General features: G+C 42.1%; 3 protein-coding genes across 5 annotated transcripts; 1 reads left to right on the top strand and 2 right to left on the bottom strand.

The window, feature by feature from the left end:
* LOC124336894 (MMS19 nucleotide excision repair protein homolog) lies at nucleotides 1-4,068 on the bottom strand. The gene is made up of 16 exons (XM_046790804.1): nucleotides 3,944-4,068; nucleotides 3,518-3,762; nucleotides 3,317-3,461; nucleotides 3,059-3,246; nucleotides 2,829-2,990; nucleotides 2,549-2,762; nucleotides 2,374-2,486; nucleotides 2,178-2,298; nucleotides 1,809-2,114; nucleotides 1,470-1,752; nucleotides 1,166-1,407; nucleotides 954-1,102; nucleotides 769-881; nucleotides 383-710; nucleotides 236-316; nucleotides 1-172 (listed from the first exon to the last, which is right to left on the bottom strand). Exons 1-16 carry the CDS (start codon nucleotides 4,029-4,031, stop codon nucleotides 62-64), a joined length of 2,889 nt encoding a protein of 962 aa, XP_046646760.1. The 5' UTR covers nucleotides 4,032-4,068; the 3' UTR covers nucleotides 1-61.
* Nucleotides 4,069-4,467: 399 nt separating this feature from the next.
* Nucleotides 4,468-7,488, top strand: LOC124337029 (glycerol-3-phosphate acyltransferase 3-like). Its single transcript, XM_046791041.1, has 9 exons — nucleotides 4,468-4,860; nucleotides 4,922-5,269; nucleotides 5,332-5,466; nucleotides 5,587-5,664; nucleotides 5,865-6,020; nucleotides 6,086-6,201; nucleotides 6,279-6,420; nucleotides 6,484-6,692; nucleotides 6,766-7,488. Exons 1-9 carry the CDS (start codon nucleotides 4,708-4,710, stop codon nucleotides 6,851-6,853), a joined length of 1,425 nt encoding a protein of 474 aa, XP_046646997.1. The 5' UTR covers nucleotides 4,468-4,707; the 3' UTR covers nucleotides 6,854-7,488.
* Nucleotides 7,489-8,361: 873 nt separating this feature from the next.
* Nucleotides 8,362-13,623, bottom strand: LOC124337057. 3 transcript variants are annotated; one of them, XM_046791080.1, is made up of 4 exons: nucleotides 13,486-13,623; nucleotides 11,121-11,668; nucleotides 9,350-9,556; nucleotides 8,362-9,222 (listed from the first exon to the last, which is right to left on the bottom strand). In XM_046791080.1, the coding sequence occupies exons 2-4, from the start codon at nucleotides 11,626-11,628 to the stop codon at nucleotides 8,765-8,767; spliced, it is 1,173 nt and encodes a 390-aa protein (XP_046647036.1). In that variant the 5' UTR covers nucleotides 11,629-11,668; nucleotides 13,486-13,623; the 3' UTR covers nucleotides 8,362-8,764. The 3 variants fall into 3 exon arrangements, with proteins under 3 accessions (XP_046647036.1, XP_046647037.1, XP_046647038.1); XM_046791081.1 differs by lacking the exon at nucleotides 13,486-13,623 and adding an exon at nucleotides 13,062-13,315; XM_046791082.1 differs by lacking the exon at nucleotides 13,486-13,623 and adding an exon at nucleotides 11,808-12,029.
* Between the last annotated feature and the right edge of the window lie 52 nt (nucleotides 13,624-13,675).

Raw genomic sequence — 13,675 nt, 5'->3', positions numbered from 1 at the left:
TTCTGTTAGAAAAACAGTGTAATTGAAGCTCTTGGATGAATTATGGCACACTAATGAGATGTTAGTTACAGCCGGGCTGGCCCAACATAATCCACTTTTGTCTTGCCAATGCTGCCTCACGCCGGACCAATCGCTTTTTGTCGGACAGGCAAGGGACGAGACGGAGGATGACCTATTAAAATTTATTATACAATACGAAGCTGTGGTTCAAAATTATGGAAAAGCCAAAATTTACCTCCGACCGAAGTGGGAGTAAAACAATCGATTGGGCCTTCCTGAGCTCGGAGAGACATTGAAGGGCAAGTCGACGGACGTCCTGGAGATTATGATGAAAATGTAAGTATACAATTTACAAGCGTGAAGGAACAAAGGTAGATCTTACCATGTTAATGCCGTCTTTGGCAAGGGTGAGTAATCTGGGCACGAGGCTGCTGATGTATTCTTCGATAGCGCTGACATTGTCGGACATGAGACCCATGAACGCGTTGATGGTAGAAATAATTAGCTGAGCGGGTTGGTCTGTGCTCAGACACTGGATCAGCAGTGGGATAAGTGTGGTTATGTGGGCAATTAAAACACCCTCCGGAATGAAGGCTAGTTGATTGGCGATGGCGGCGAAGCAAGCAGCTTTGTTGCACGACTCGGACTCTCGATACAGTTTCAACAGGCGAGGTACAACTTCTTGAAAAAACCTCTGTCGGTACATTAGCCTAAGAATTTAATCAATAAGGAAATATTCGTACAACTAAATAGAAAACGTTAAAAAACCTGATGTTGGCATGACAATTGAAATTCAGGCATTCCTCGGTTTCACACAAAATCGTTTTAAATCCTTCTGCCACTAGGTACCCGTGCGTGGGATCGTTCAGCGAATCAACTAACTGCAAAGAAAAAGGTAATTCGTTAATACAGATCATGGCGCATGCTGTTATGCCTGTAATCCAATCGCATACTTCTTGAATATACTGATTAAGCTTGGAATAAGATCTCATCAGCAGAGCTTTAGTTATCCAAACAAACAGGCACACAGAATTGCATCGGTCTGTAGATGGATCCTGCCATTTGCGCCGCAACGAATCAAGTATAGCTTCCAGTTCTTGACCTTAAACATAGCAGGTAATGGTTAACGTGATGGTTTTGACTTTATAATAGATCCTAATTTTACCTTCAGGAAGTTTGTTGACCAGAGCGGCCATAAGCCGACAGGCAGACAGTCTGACATCGGCTTTTGGATGGCAAACAGTAAGGGGTTCAAGTGTGTTAACTAGTCGTTCAAGACTGTGTCCGCTAGGTGTGGCATCCAATGATCCCAATGTGGCTTCCATTATGGACAACGTCCACGGAGAGCGGGCAAGATGTTGACCAACGTATTGTTCGGTTTGCTCGTTGATGAATTCCGTGGCTTTCCTGTACAATGCCGAGAAGATTACAAAAACATTTCTTCCAACATTTTGATCTAATAGAATTACGCGGAAGACAAACTGGAAGCCAGATTTCTCAATAAGACACAAGTGGCTTGGAGTGACGCCGGAGGATCTCCATCTTCCAATGTTTTCAATCCCCAGCGGTGCAATTGCTGGAATATTTCTAGTTCGTCCCTTTGTGCGAAATGAGTCAAAACTTTGAGTACTTCCAGTCGTAATTCCAGTTCGGGTTGTTCGAGCACAACCATTAGACGGGATACCACCTGCGCACGAATCTGGGGCAACGTCGGTAGAGTTGACAGCACAAGAAAAACCGCATTGGCTTTGCCTAAACAACCAACAGATAACCTCTTTCCGTATTTTAATTGGTAAAATTCGAATTACCTGAGACCGCTATATCTAACAGCTTAACCAAGACTTGCTCATGGAACAAGTTTTCATTCTTCTCTGCGCTTTTGCAAAAGAAATGACCAATCTCTGCAATAACGCTATCGGTGGCTGTTGATTTCTGGAGTAAATCTAAAAGTGTTCCATTGACCTTTTCCAAGTCTTGGTGATTCAAACAGGTGCCAATTAAATGACTCAATCCTTGCAGACTTAGATTGCGAAGAACTGCGTCATCCTCTTTTAAGACCTCAAGGTACAACTCTAACAATTTTGGTATCAGAGAAGCTACACCACTTTGAGCAACTGTAAAATATAACCAAAGATATGAAAATGTTTCTGATTTTAATAATTTGTAAAATTTGGTACCGTTTTCTTCAGTGAATCCATAGAGACCAGCATGCACCATTTTGTTCAAACTATTAAGGATGAACTGACGTGGATTTGACTGTGGCCTGATCCTGTACTGGTCCATCAAAAGGGGAATGACCTATTTAGAGAAATGGGTTTCTGTTAAGTAGATTTTGAAAATATTTGTAGTTCCATAAGAGAACAAGAATAATACCTGGCTAACAATTAATGCACACGCGGGCGCACTTCCCGAGCATATCGCTAGCAAAATGTAGCTGCTCGGAGTCATTAATCGCCGTTCCGGTTCACACAAGTGCCCCTGACATTCTATTGTAATAGACAATCTACAGTTAAATATGCTCTTAAACGAATATTTACTACACATTTACCGGTCAGCACATTTTTTAGTAATTTGGTAAAAGCTGGACTATTAAATTCTCCGTCCGTTGTAAAAGCTCGGGATAAAGCAGCAAGAGCATCAAGTGAGGCATGTTCAAGATCGTCGGTATTGACATTGATCAAGACTTCTCTGCGGATACTCGTCCAGAAAGAGTCCACCCATTTTTCAAGTTGGCCTGGTTGATACGTCTGACAGCAGAGTTCCTACAAACAGTCGAAAATTACAATAGAATTGAAGCACAAAGACTAAGTATGGAGGGGGAAAATTACCAAGGTTTTTAAGGCTTCTACTTTAGCTGAAACCAAGTCAGATTCCAATTTCTCTTGCAGTAACGGCAAAAAATACTCTGCGAAATGAGGGCTACCGGCAAGGCACTGTCGTAATCCATCACAGAGCTGTTCTTTAGTTACTGCATAAGGATCATTAGCTGGCTATTCAAAATAAGAGTATTAGGATTTACTGACATGTAGCAATAAACTGAAAATTTCAAGAGACTTACAGGGGTGAAATCGATAGGGAAGTAGCAACTAAAAACTTCAAAAAACTCTTCTGTAAACGGCTCGAATCTGAAGTAACGAGCAACTACAGGGAAAATACTGAAGAGAATCAACAAGTTACGTGGGTCTCTTTCTTGATCAGCTAACTGGATGAGACCAAAAACAAAATCTTGGCCTAGGTCTTGTAATTCTGTAAGTTAAAAAATAAAGTTTAGAAAATACTTACACAATATTCATATTTAGAAATTTATAATTTAGACCTTTTAGATGAAAAGCCAGGAGGTTTTTCAGTGTTTTGTAAATTGCTCTTCTGTCATTCTGCAATTGTGACTGACAATGAACATCTTGGAAAATGCTCTGGGATATCAATCTGGCCAATCCAGGGGAAAGCTTAGGTGCTGTGCTCTATGACAAGGTATTAAATTTTACACTTTTGTATTGGAATTTTTTTTTTCCCATACCAATGCATGGAGGCCTTGCAGTGCGGCAGGAAGTATTGAATGATGATCTTTTAGCTTGCTACAAAAGAACTCTGTTACAAGTTCTACTTCCTTATCATTTAGTCCCTTCAATTCAGGTCCCAGCTGTTCCAAGATTGTGCCAATAGTTGACACTGCTTTGCATCGGTGAGTATTTTGTTGATTAAGTAAATCTGGTTGCAAATCTTCAACTAGCTTGAGAATTGTTAATTCTTTCGATGCAATTGCTGAAAATTAAACAAAATCATCGATGTTAACTTGTTAAGATTATTAATCATCTTCTATACAAATATGTTTTAAATCTGGCGCGCTCATAATGGACACGTGTTTTTCCTTCTTTTTTTCTAATTTCGAACACTTGAGCGGAGTACGAAAAAATGTTACAGATATATGATTATAAAAACTTACATTGACTAATACAGCGAATAGATTCATTCGCGGATTCTTCTGAATTAAACGAATCCCTGAGTTTGTGAATCGCAGTCGAGATCGCCATGTTTACTGTTTACCTCTGCTCTGTCTGATTATGTAAACGTCATCTGCTTTTAAATGACACATGGTTGCCTACCTCTCACATTCTTCTTTTCATGAACTGATTATTCATCGAATATATAATTTTGTCACAGATTATGTAATTGTAAACAAGCAACAGACTTTTGTAATAAATTTCGTAATTAAATATTGAATAACCGCATTCCAACATGTTTTGAAATAGCTTCCGTTGCTTCCGTGAACGGGTGAAAATGTATTTTCTAGATTTTTCATTACGCATTGAAAAAAAAACAGATGGGTGGAGACTTCCAAAGTAAACTTTTATGTGATTCCGATAAATCGTGCTGGTAAGCATGGGAGGACTAGAAAAAGATAATTAATCGCTTCAAGGTCGCACGCGCAACGCATAGAACCAATAGACAGACGTATTTTTGAAGTCAGTTGTAGCCTGAACGTCCCATTATAAACGAGAGTCCCAAAACGTCTGTCGTAGCAGTCTTTTAGTAGACTACGTTACGCGAATTCCACTCACGCACAACAACTCAAATCGGCATTTCTCTTGTCAACCTTGAAATCTCTCTCTTCCACCACTTCCTTTAACGTGGTCCCGACATCTGTTGCCTTGGTGTTCGACAACGACAGCAACTTCTTGAACTGGAGCTCCCACCAACAATATTACAATGGGGCTCGAAAATTTAATTCTTTTGCTAGTACTTAGTATAATTTTTATGCCTGTTATCTTGGTAATTGGTTGCTTGGTGCTAGTGATGACATGCAACTGGTCAAGGAATTTCCGATCAGGATATGTTAAACTACTATTGAAGGTCTTTCAGGTAATATGTCTTATTCTTAGTATTTGAGTTTTCGTAATGCTCATAATCTTTTTTTAACTAGTATGGCACTGGTAGGATAGAAATTGCTGAGCAGCAGAAGAAACTAGAGACCAATAAAGGAAAGAATGGCTATGCAAATGGGAATGTTGTGGAAGCAGTGGAACAAGCTGAAGATAAATTATCAACTGGACATGCCATTATAAAATCTTCAGCAATGTCCAAGGAAGATCTAGTACTTTTACCTAATGGAAACTCATCTCCAAAGACACCCTCCATCCCCAAAAACAGATCATTTAACAGTTTGAATAATGATTTTATTCTATCTGACTGCCTTGACTTTGTTCATGCGGGGGTGGAAGCAATCATTGAGGACGAAGTTACAGGAAGATTTGTAGCTGAAGAACTGAAGGTACTCAAATCTCACCTATCAATTTGGTTTACAGTATCTAACATTAAATTTGTACTTCCCAGTCTTGGAATCTTCTTACTCGCACAAACCGCCACTATGAGTTCATCAGTGTTCGCCTTACTATTACTTGGATTTTGGGTTTCTTTGTACGCTACTTCATTCTTCTACCAAGCAGAGTTACAATTTGCTTTTTAGCTGTAAGTATACTTCAAAATGTGTTCTTTGTCAATTATTTTGTTAGTATTATTTTAACTATATTATTGCAATTGTAATGAAATTATTATTCATTTCTCTTTGATTGATGTGATTTTCTATAGGTTATTTGGTTAACTTTGTGCACAGGACTGGTTGGCTTCCTAAATGAAGGTCCCATGAAAAGAGCCATTTATGAGAAGGTATAAACTCCAAATTCTCTTTTTACCCCGTTCAGTTATCGAATTTGACCTCGTGTAGATAACTGTAGAACTCCCGATGGTTCGAATAGGACAAAGTTCGAATCAACATTTGCTCCGTTTATTCATATCTTTTCTTTAAGAGTTTGCATTACAATACTTTCTTGTTTTGATATCTTATTGGTTTTGTTTTGGTTTTGAAGGTTTCAACATGGTGCTTCAATTTTCTATCATGCGCGTTATCAGCCGTCGTCACTTTTCACAATAGAGAGAATATACCTAAATGTGGTATTTGTGTGGCGAACCACACGACTCCGGTGGACGTAATGGTTCTCCACTGCGACAATGCGTATGCGCTGGTATGTTGGATTAACAAATTTTAAAAATCTATATATTTATTTACTTTTCATTATTTTTTTTAAAGATTGGCCAGCGTCACGGTGGATTCTTGGGCATTATTCAGCGAGCTTTGGCTCGCGCTTCGGCTCACATTTGGTTTGAACGCTCCGAAGTCAAAGATCGTGAAACTGTTGCTAAAAGGTAATATCGATTGCCGCATACAGGATTTATAGATCGAGTTCCTATTCGAAAATCCTGACTTTTGATTATATTTTCAGACTAAAAGAGCACGTTGACGATCCTGATAAGTTGCCTATTCTAATTTTTCCCGAGGGAACCTGCATCAACAACACTTCTGTGATGCAGTTCAAAAAGGGCAGTTTTGAAGTTGGCAGTATTGTTTATCCTGTCGCAATTAAAGTAATTTGCTTCGTTACGAGATTACCATTGATATTTCCACTAACAATTTTATTTGTGATTTAGTACGACGCAAGGTTTACCGACGCATTTTGGAATTCTAGTCGTCACTCGATGATTCAATATCTCTACATGATGATGTCCTCTTGGGCTTTGGTCTGCGACGTTTGGTACCTACCACCCATGCACCGTCGACCAGAAGAAAGTGCAATTGATTTCGCCAATCGAGTCAAAGCAGTGATTGCCAAACAGGGCGGCCTAGTAGATCTAGCTTGGTAAGTTGGTCTTCGTAGACTTCACGTTGGAAAAATCGCCGATGTTAACGATTTTTGAATTCCAATTTGATAGGGATGGAGCACTAAAACGTATGAACGCCAAGAAAGAATGGAAACAGAAACAACAGGAAGAATTCAGCAAACGATTGAAAGTTGAGTGATTCTCATCTGTCGGCCTGGTGAACGTTGAGAGGAAAGAAATTTGTTTTACGTTTTGTTTACTTTTTTTTTTTAAATAACAATTTTGTGTAACGATGGAAATTTGATGCATCAAGTACCGAATGTTAGTGGTGTAGCGCCAGTGGTTTTTTTTAGGTCGTAGCCGGGCCACTCTTCCAAAAAAAAAGTGATGCGTTAAAATGGAGATAGCGCATTCGTTGTATTTGTGTTTGTCCATCTTTCTCTCATTGTTTTTTTTTTTCTCTCTTTCAACGTTCTCGCAAAAGAAAATAAGCAAATAATTTCTGGTTGATAACGACCGAGCATACATATAGGCCTATCGATATTTCTCAGACGAGATTTGCTCTGCTCATTTCTGAATCGAATCACTGTTGTGAATGCGTGTTTCCTAGAAGTAATGGTCCCTATATCCTTACAAATTCCCTCTTGGTTGATGAATGGTGGCCCTGGTGATCTAAGTCATTGATGTGGTTAAAAGCTTGTGGGGAGGGTTGACATCATTTTTCCATGTGTTTTCTGTTCGATTTACTTGATGTTCTGTTGTTCTTTGGTTTTTTCGTCGACTTCAATGTTCTCCTGATGAACACTGGGTATATATACACACATATATGTGCGACATATGCTTTTTTTTTCTAAGCTAAGAATCGTAAACTGTTTGTGTTTTACTTTCTCGATACATCGGATTTTCGGATTTCATATGTTATGTTTCATTTGGTAATGAAAGAATGAACGCTAATTATGGTTTCAAACATTGAAAGAATTAAAGTTAAAATGATGGGTTAAAGGCGAAATATAATTTCGCCCCTCAGAGGAATTAAAATAATCTTTGTTTTCCTTATTTCTTCTTTTTATGTCGGCATTACGAATTTACGATTAACTGTCACGAGTCACGGCCATTTTCAAGGGCGCAAGTAAGAGTTGCTGGAACCACTTCTCTTCCTTTTTTTAAAATGTTACCAGGGCGACACGATTTATTCGCCTTTTGTTTTGTTTTTGAAGACCGTCTGCTTCAGTTTTATTTGTGTGCATTTTTTCTGGCACGAAAGAGCCCACGTGGTCTTAAAGAAATACAAAATTAGTGAATAGTTCGGATGACTTAGATCTGTTTCTGGGTTTTGTGGACTTGACAACAATAAACACTCATTCCTGGTAAGATACCACTCTGTTTCTTAAGTAGTTCCTCTCCTGTAATCTCATACCATTTAAGGAAATAGATATATGTCATCACTTCATTCTTTTGGCCTTTCTGAGTATTGGCAATAAGACATCCACGTTGAATATTTCCAAAATGCATGCACTTTTCTTTTTTAATTTCACGATCCTTGATGAAAATAATGAATCTGTTAACCAGTTAACCTCTCACATAAATCATCTGCCATTATTATCAAAGAAAAAATCTCCATGTATGGTAAGCCATCAACTTGAAAAATGTGTAGTTAAAAAGTGATAATACGAAAGGAATGCAAAATTGCCAAAGACTGAAATCAAGTCGGTGAAGAATAAGCCACAGCTGCTGCCAGCCCACAGTGAATGCTGTCTTTTTGTAGCCCAGCAGCAACTGCGGTCCGTTTATAAAGAAAGAAGAATAATCGTGGAATGGAAAGTATAGATATACACAAGTATATAAGTGCGACATACAATATACGAAAATAAATCATTCGCTGAATGAAACACCGTGGGGTTTTCGTTTGTTCGTCCGTCGCAGAAGGAGAAATCAGATAATTGTAGATACATAATACCAGTTCTCGAAAGATGTGAATATAACTGAAATGGTGTTTGTTCAAACTCTTTTCTTTCCATCGGCGATCTAGTTGGGTTTTCTCCTTGTATACATTTTGGCGCTATTCGTCGTCTAGCTCGTTGAGAATTCATCGTAACATTTTTCTTTTCTTTTAGAGCATTTCAGTTGGGCCGTCCTCCAGCGTGTGTAGCCAATTGAAGATCATCATATTCCTCATGTATTTCGACAGTGGCCGGCCTTGATCACGTTCGACGTCGTTAAGAGTGAGGGCGCTTTTGATCCATGTGGCATCCAGCGGAGATGAATTACCGCCAGATCCGGCTTTGGCACTCAACGACTCCTCACCGCTTCCGAAAGGCTGAGACTGACACTGTGACTGCTCCGACTGCATCGTCAGATCCACCTGGCCACCGGCCGCCTCGGCAACGGCGGCAATCTGATCGAGATTAAATTGGCTCTGCGAGAGACGCTCCAGCGCCTTGTAAGTTGTCAGGAGCCGGCGCCGTATATAACACTGCCTCACGCGTTTGTTCAAATTGAGGATGAGATCAGCCGGCGTGAATGTGACCCCACCGCCGCCTCCTCCTCCGCCGCAAAAAGCCGCCGCATCTGTTGACATGGTAGGAACATCGAAAATCGTTAATACTTTGATTTGTCTTGCCTTACAACAATTTATTTGTTTCTTCAGATCTATTAGGCTATTAGCGCAAGTAGACATCATAGATATCAACCTTACCGGCTTTGCTGGAATCGACATGGACAGAAGTGGGCCGCCCTTGGGGTGAGGGCAGCTGCGATGAGATCTGGATGGCCGCTCCATCTCCCACGGCCACCCACGTCGACAGTGAGCGGGAGCCCATTCCGAAAACCGGGTGCATCCGCTCGTATTGTTGTTGGATTCCGCCCATGGCGACTTCCGACACGCACGCCCTCAAAGCTCCACCTAGTTATTGGATTGGATATGGCCAACATTGTAGCTACAACTTTTATTTGTTCACGTAAGTTTTGTTCCCCTTTCAATCATTTCGAGCCGAAAGTTTGAACTCATCTCGCAAAATTAGACGAGGGTAAAACAAAAATTCACGTCGGCCAATTTCGAACGGAGATGAAAAGAAACTTTTTAGCGATGGGAGTGGCCAATAAGAATTATACACATCACGTAATAGTGCGTGTATTTTTTTGCATCTAGAAATTGATGGAAGTAAAAATGTAATAGAAAAAAAGAGTTATATGCGCGATCCATGTCCGAGCTTATATTGAAATTTCTCTCCGTACCCAGCCAGCCGCACTAAATCAATATTGCGCCGGCTACAACTGTCTTATTCACAATGCCGGCTGCCTCAAATGAAAGTGGGCGAATAAAGGAGAGAGAGAGAGAGAAGGAGGTCGGAAGTAGGTGGGGGAGAGAGACTATTGGGTGCATCGCCATGCAAAGCCAAAGAGCTATATAGAGACAAAAAACTTTTGCCGCATTTTGCATATGAAAATGCCGCAACTTCTTTTCTTCTTCTTCTTCTTCTTTTCAAGTCGCTTTTCATCTTTCTGTTTCTTACCACTTTTTTCTACACTGGAGATTTCCGATTCCTCAAAAGCGGGACCTTTAAAACGGATTTATTTTCCCGTTGCACCGCCAGACCGACCATTTTTCTTTCACTAAACAGACGGCCATTGAACATCGGGATAATCTTATTGACCGAAAAGCCTCAGCGCGGAGCCGCTTACAGATATGTGCGGACAGCCCACAAGGCTATGTCCGTCCTTATTTGTCCGAATGTTTGCCAGTATTTCTAATCGGTACAGTAAATTTCTCGTGAAAACGACTATAAAAAAGGGAATTAATCTGTTTCTTTTTTGTTTGTCTTTTGTTAATGTTATCGGGGTCTCGACCGACGGCCTGGCCCTTTTGGCCTCAACAAAAGCGTCGGAAGAAACGACGACCCTACTGACAGGATCCGGGCGCCAACATGTCAAGTGCGCACTGACGTCGTCGTCGTCGTCGTCGTCGGGTGGGAAGGGGGGGGGGGTTTCTGATGACAAAAGGAAGTTTTCGGGATGACACTTTGCCCTCTATATAATAAGGAGGCGGAAGCCCAAATAGCCCGCCAACCCCGCTCCCACCCAAAAGAAAATAACTTGCTATTATTCTGCCTAGGTGATGAGAGACAGCCGAGCGCGGACGCAACTGGAATGACAATTATTCGACCGTTTCGATCGATAAAGCTCCTCCTTGGCTCCTCTGCTGCAGTCTCTCTCAGCTCCTAAACAACGTGTATATACATATACATAGAACCAGCCAGGGTTTGTGTTTGTGTGTGCTGCAGCTCACCAGCAAGGCTCCTATAGTACTTGCTCCTACATGGCAACACAATGTCGACCGGCGTTTTCCTTGTACCCAGGAGCTTTAGACATATAAAAGACGCCAATATTTTTTCTTTAATTTACAAAGACTTTTTTTCTTTTCCCCCCGTGTGTGTGTGTGTGTAAAGAAAGAAACGGATAATGTGTACCATTGTTGTGAAGAGGCGATCCGGACTCATCCAGCGAGACGATATCGCCGGTGCTGAAACTCTTTTGCAGTCCCAGGGCTTTGGAGAGAGTCGAGAAGTTCTTGATGACGCTGAGATCAGTTTCCTCTTCCCACCAGCCGCCGTCGACGGATCGACCGCCAACGCCCACGGAAGAAGCGCCGGGAACTCTGAGGAAGCGCCCGCCGCCGCTTCCACCCGGAATCGGACTCGGCCCTCGGTTCGGCGTCAGATACGCCGACAGCTGCTGATTCTCTGGCACGGCTTTCAGGAAGCTGAGATGGGCCGGCAGTTTGTTACTGTTCCAGCCGCACTCGGACAGGTAGCTGCTGGACACGGACATTTCGGTGGCCACCGATTCGCGGCTCGGCGAGCGCGGCGGCATTTTCAAATTGGTCGGCAGGCTCACTTGAATCCGTGGGCTGTTCATCCCGTTATTGGCCGACCCAGCACTATTGACGCCCATCAAATTTAATCCGTCCGAAGCCATCGGGTATCGTATATCACTTTGAAACGCGTCCCAGTCGATCCTGCGTACACGATCAAAATGGTCACAAGTTTAATCAGTTTAGCCATGTTTGGGGGGGTTATTGTTATATATTCAAATATCCGACGCCAGAAGATTTGCGGTTAAGCAGGAAATATCGTTCGGACGCATCTAGCACGTACCAACGGAGAGTGACGACAAGTTGTCTGATCCTGATGTCAACCTTCCCCCCCTTCAACTAGTAATAACGTGCTATATCTATGTCGGGCAAAAAGTGGTAGAATGGGGGGGAGTCTATTAGACGCGCGGTATTCCAAATAAGATGCCAACATCATCAGGAATTCCATACAGCACTAGATGGATGTGTACACTACACATTCAGCTGCAACAGCTCTGCGCACGCACCAATCGGATAAACACGATTTTGTCCCTTCAACTTGTGGGTTTCATCTCCGCCGATGGACGGATCTATAGATCCCCTCCACTCTGTGCACTTTTTCATTCCTGGATTTTTTCTTTTTCCAACATAAATACTCGATGTGGGTAGAGTGGAGAGAACGTTATTTTTCCCATTTCTTTCTTTATTATCATATTTTTGTTTGCTCCGGTGTTATTTTGCTCTTTTCCTCTCCCCCCCCTCTAGCCGTTCGGTCGTTAGGTCCCGCGCACGGTATTGATTTTTTCCTCTCTCTTTACAGCTTCTCTTCTTGCTCCTCCTCCTGCCTCGTGCTGTACGATTCTCCAGGAATCGGTTGCTCTTCGCCACTTGGTGCTGCAAGATACAGTACACACACACACACACACACTTGACTATACACACATATAGGCTTTAGCTTGAGTCTCATGTTTCCCGAATATAGTATATCGCCCACTGCATAATAGATCTTATTTATCGACTCGACCGTTTGCCATCCAGCACTCCCCCCGGAAGGCCTAGACTCTACACTGACGATTGTGATTAACCTCACGTATATACACACACACAGACACAGGAGGTATCAAGGGGGGACGATTGGACTCGGCGGGGCGGAAAGAACAGAAAATAAAGGGCGCACGACCTATTCTTTTTGCCATCCAGCGTGACCCCCTCTCGTGCCACATCTAACAAGTTCCGAGTTGTTCATTCGCCCATTCCGTTTTTTCTCAATCGATAGATAAAACGAAATCATCACAAAGTGGGAGAGAGCTCGGGGGGGGGGGGGGTCGATATGCTTGTCTTAACTTGTGTGTGTGTGTTTGTATTGTACAACTACTACCTTGATTTTCCTAAGGAGTTCAGTTCAATCGGTTTTTTGGCCGCGCTTGATCGTGTCGTGAATTGACCGCCCTCCTCCCACGCACTCCTGTGTCCGTTCTCTGCTGCACTTGACAGAAAAATCGACGTGAAGGACACGCAACGTCGATCCTATGACGTATAGACTTGCAAGGGCACTCACTCTGATTAGAATGGCTTTCCAAGAGACTGGACTTTTATTAATGGCCATGCGTTCCGGCCATCTCGGCGGGACCACCTCTCTCCCTAGCTGATGCCGCATAATGTCGGAAGATTGAAAGTCTCCGCATTCAACGATCCAGTCGGATGCTCTCGCCAAGGCCGTCTGCTATTTTGTTTTTTGGCTGTTGCTTCCTGTCATTTTTTTGTTGTCTTCTCCCGAGTTCTTAATTAGGTAACGTCGCTCGTCAACACAGTGGTATACGTGCCCCCCTCCAGCCTTTTCTACGCTTCCTGGCAAATAGACGGACTAATTGATGAGCGTCGGTTGATTTGTTAGAATCAGTAAAAAAGAGGCGAGAGAGAGAGAGAGAAAAAGAAACGAAAATTTTGGACGGAATCCGGGCAAGTTTACCATATAAACTTACCTCTCAACTGGCCAATTGACGACGAAGTCGGTGATTCATGACGTAAATGTGTTGGTAATAATTTTGTTTTCGAGTTCAATCAATGGGAAGAGGTAACACAAGGAAAACTGGAGGCGTGTTTCTCGTTGTCGGTACTGTGCAACATGAGTGTACCGACTGTGGAGATGTTACACTATTCACTGCTCCGCCG

The sequence above is a fragment of the Daphnia pulicaria genome, chromosome 4 (genome assembly GCF_021234035.1).
Source record: "Daphnia pulicaria isolate SC F1-1A chromosome 4, SC_F0-13Bv2, whole genome shotgun sequence".
Classification (NCBI taxonomy): Eukaryota; Metazoa; Arthropoda; class Branchiopoda; order Diplostraca; family Daphniidae; genus Daphnia; species Daphnia pulicaria.
Note: the sequence above shows the minus strand (reverse complement) of the source record. Positions and strands in the feature narration are given on the sequence as shown.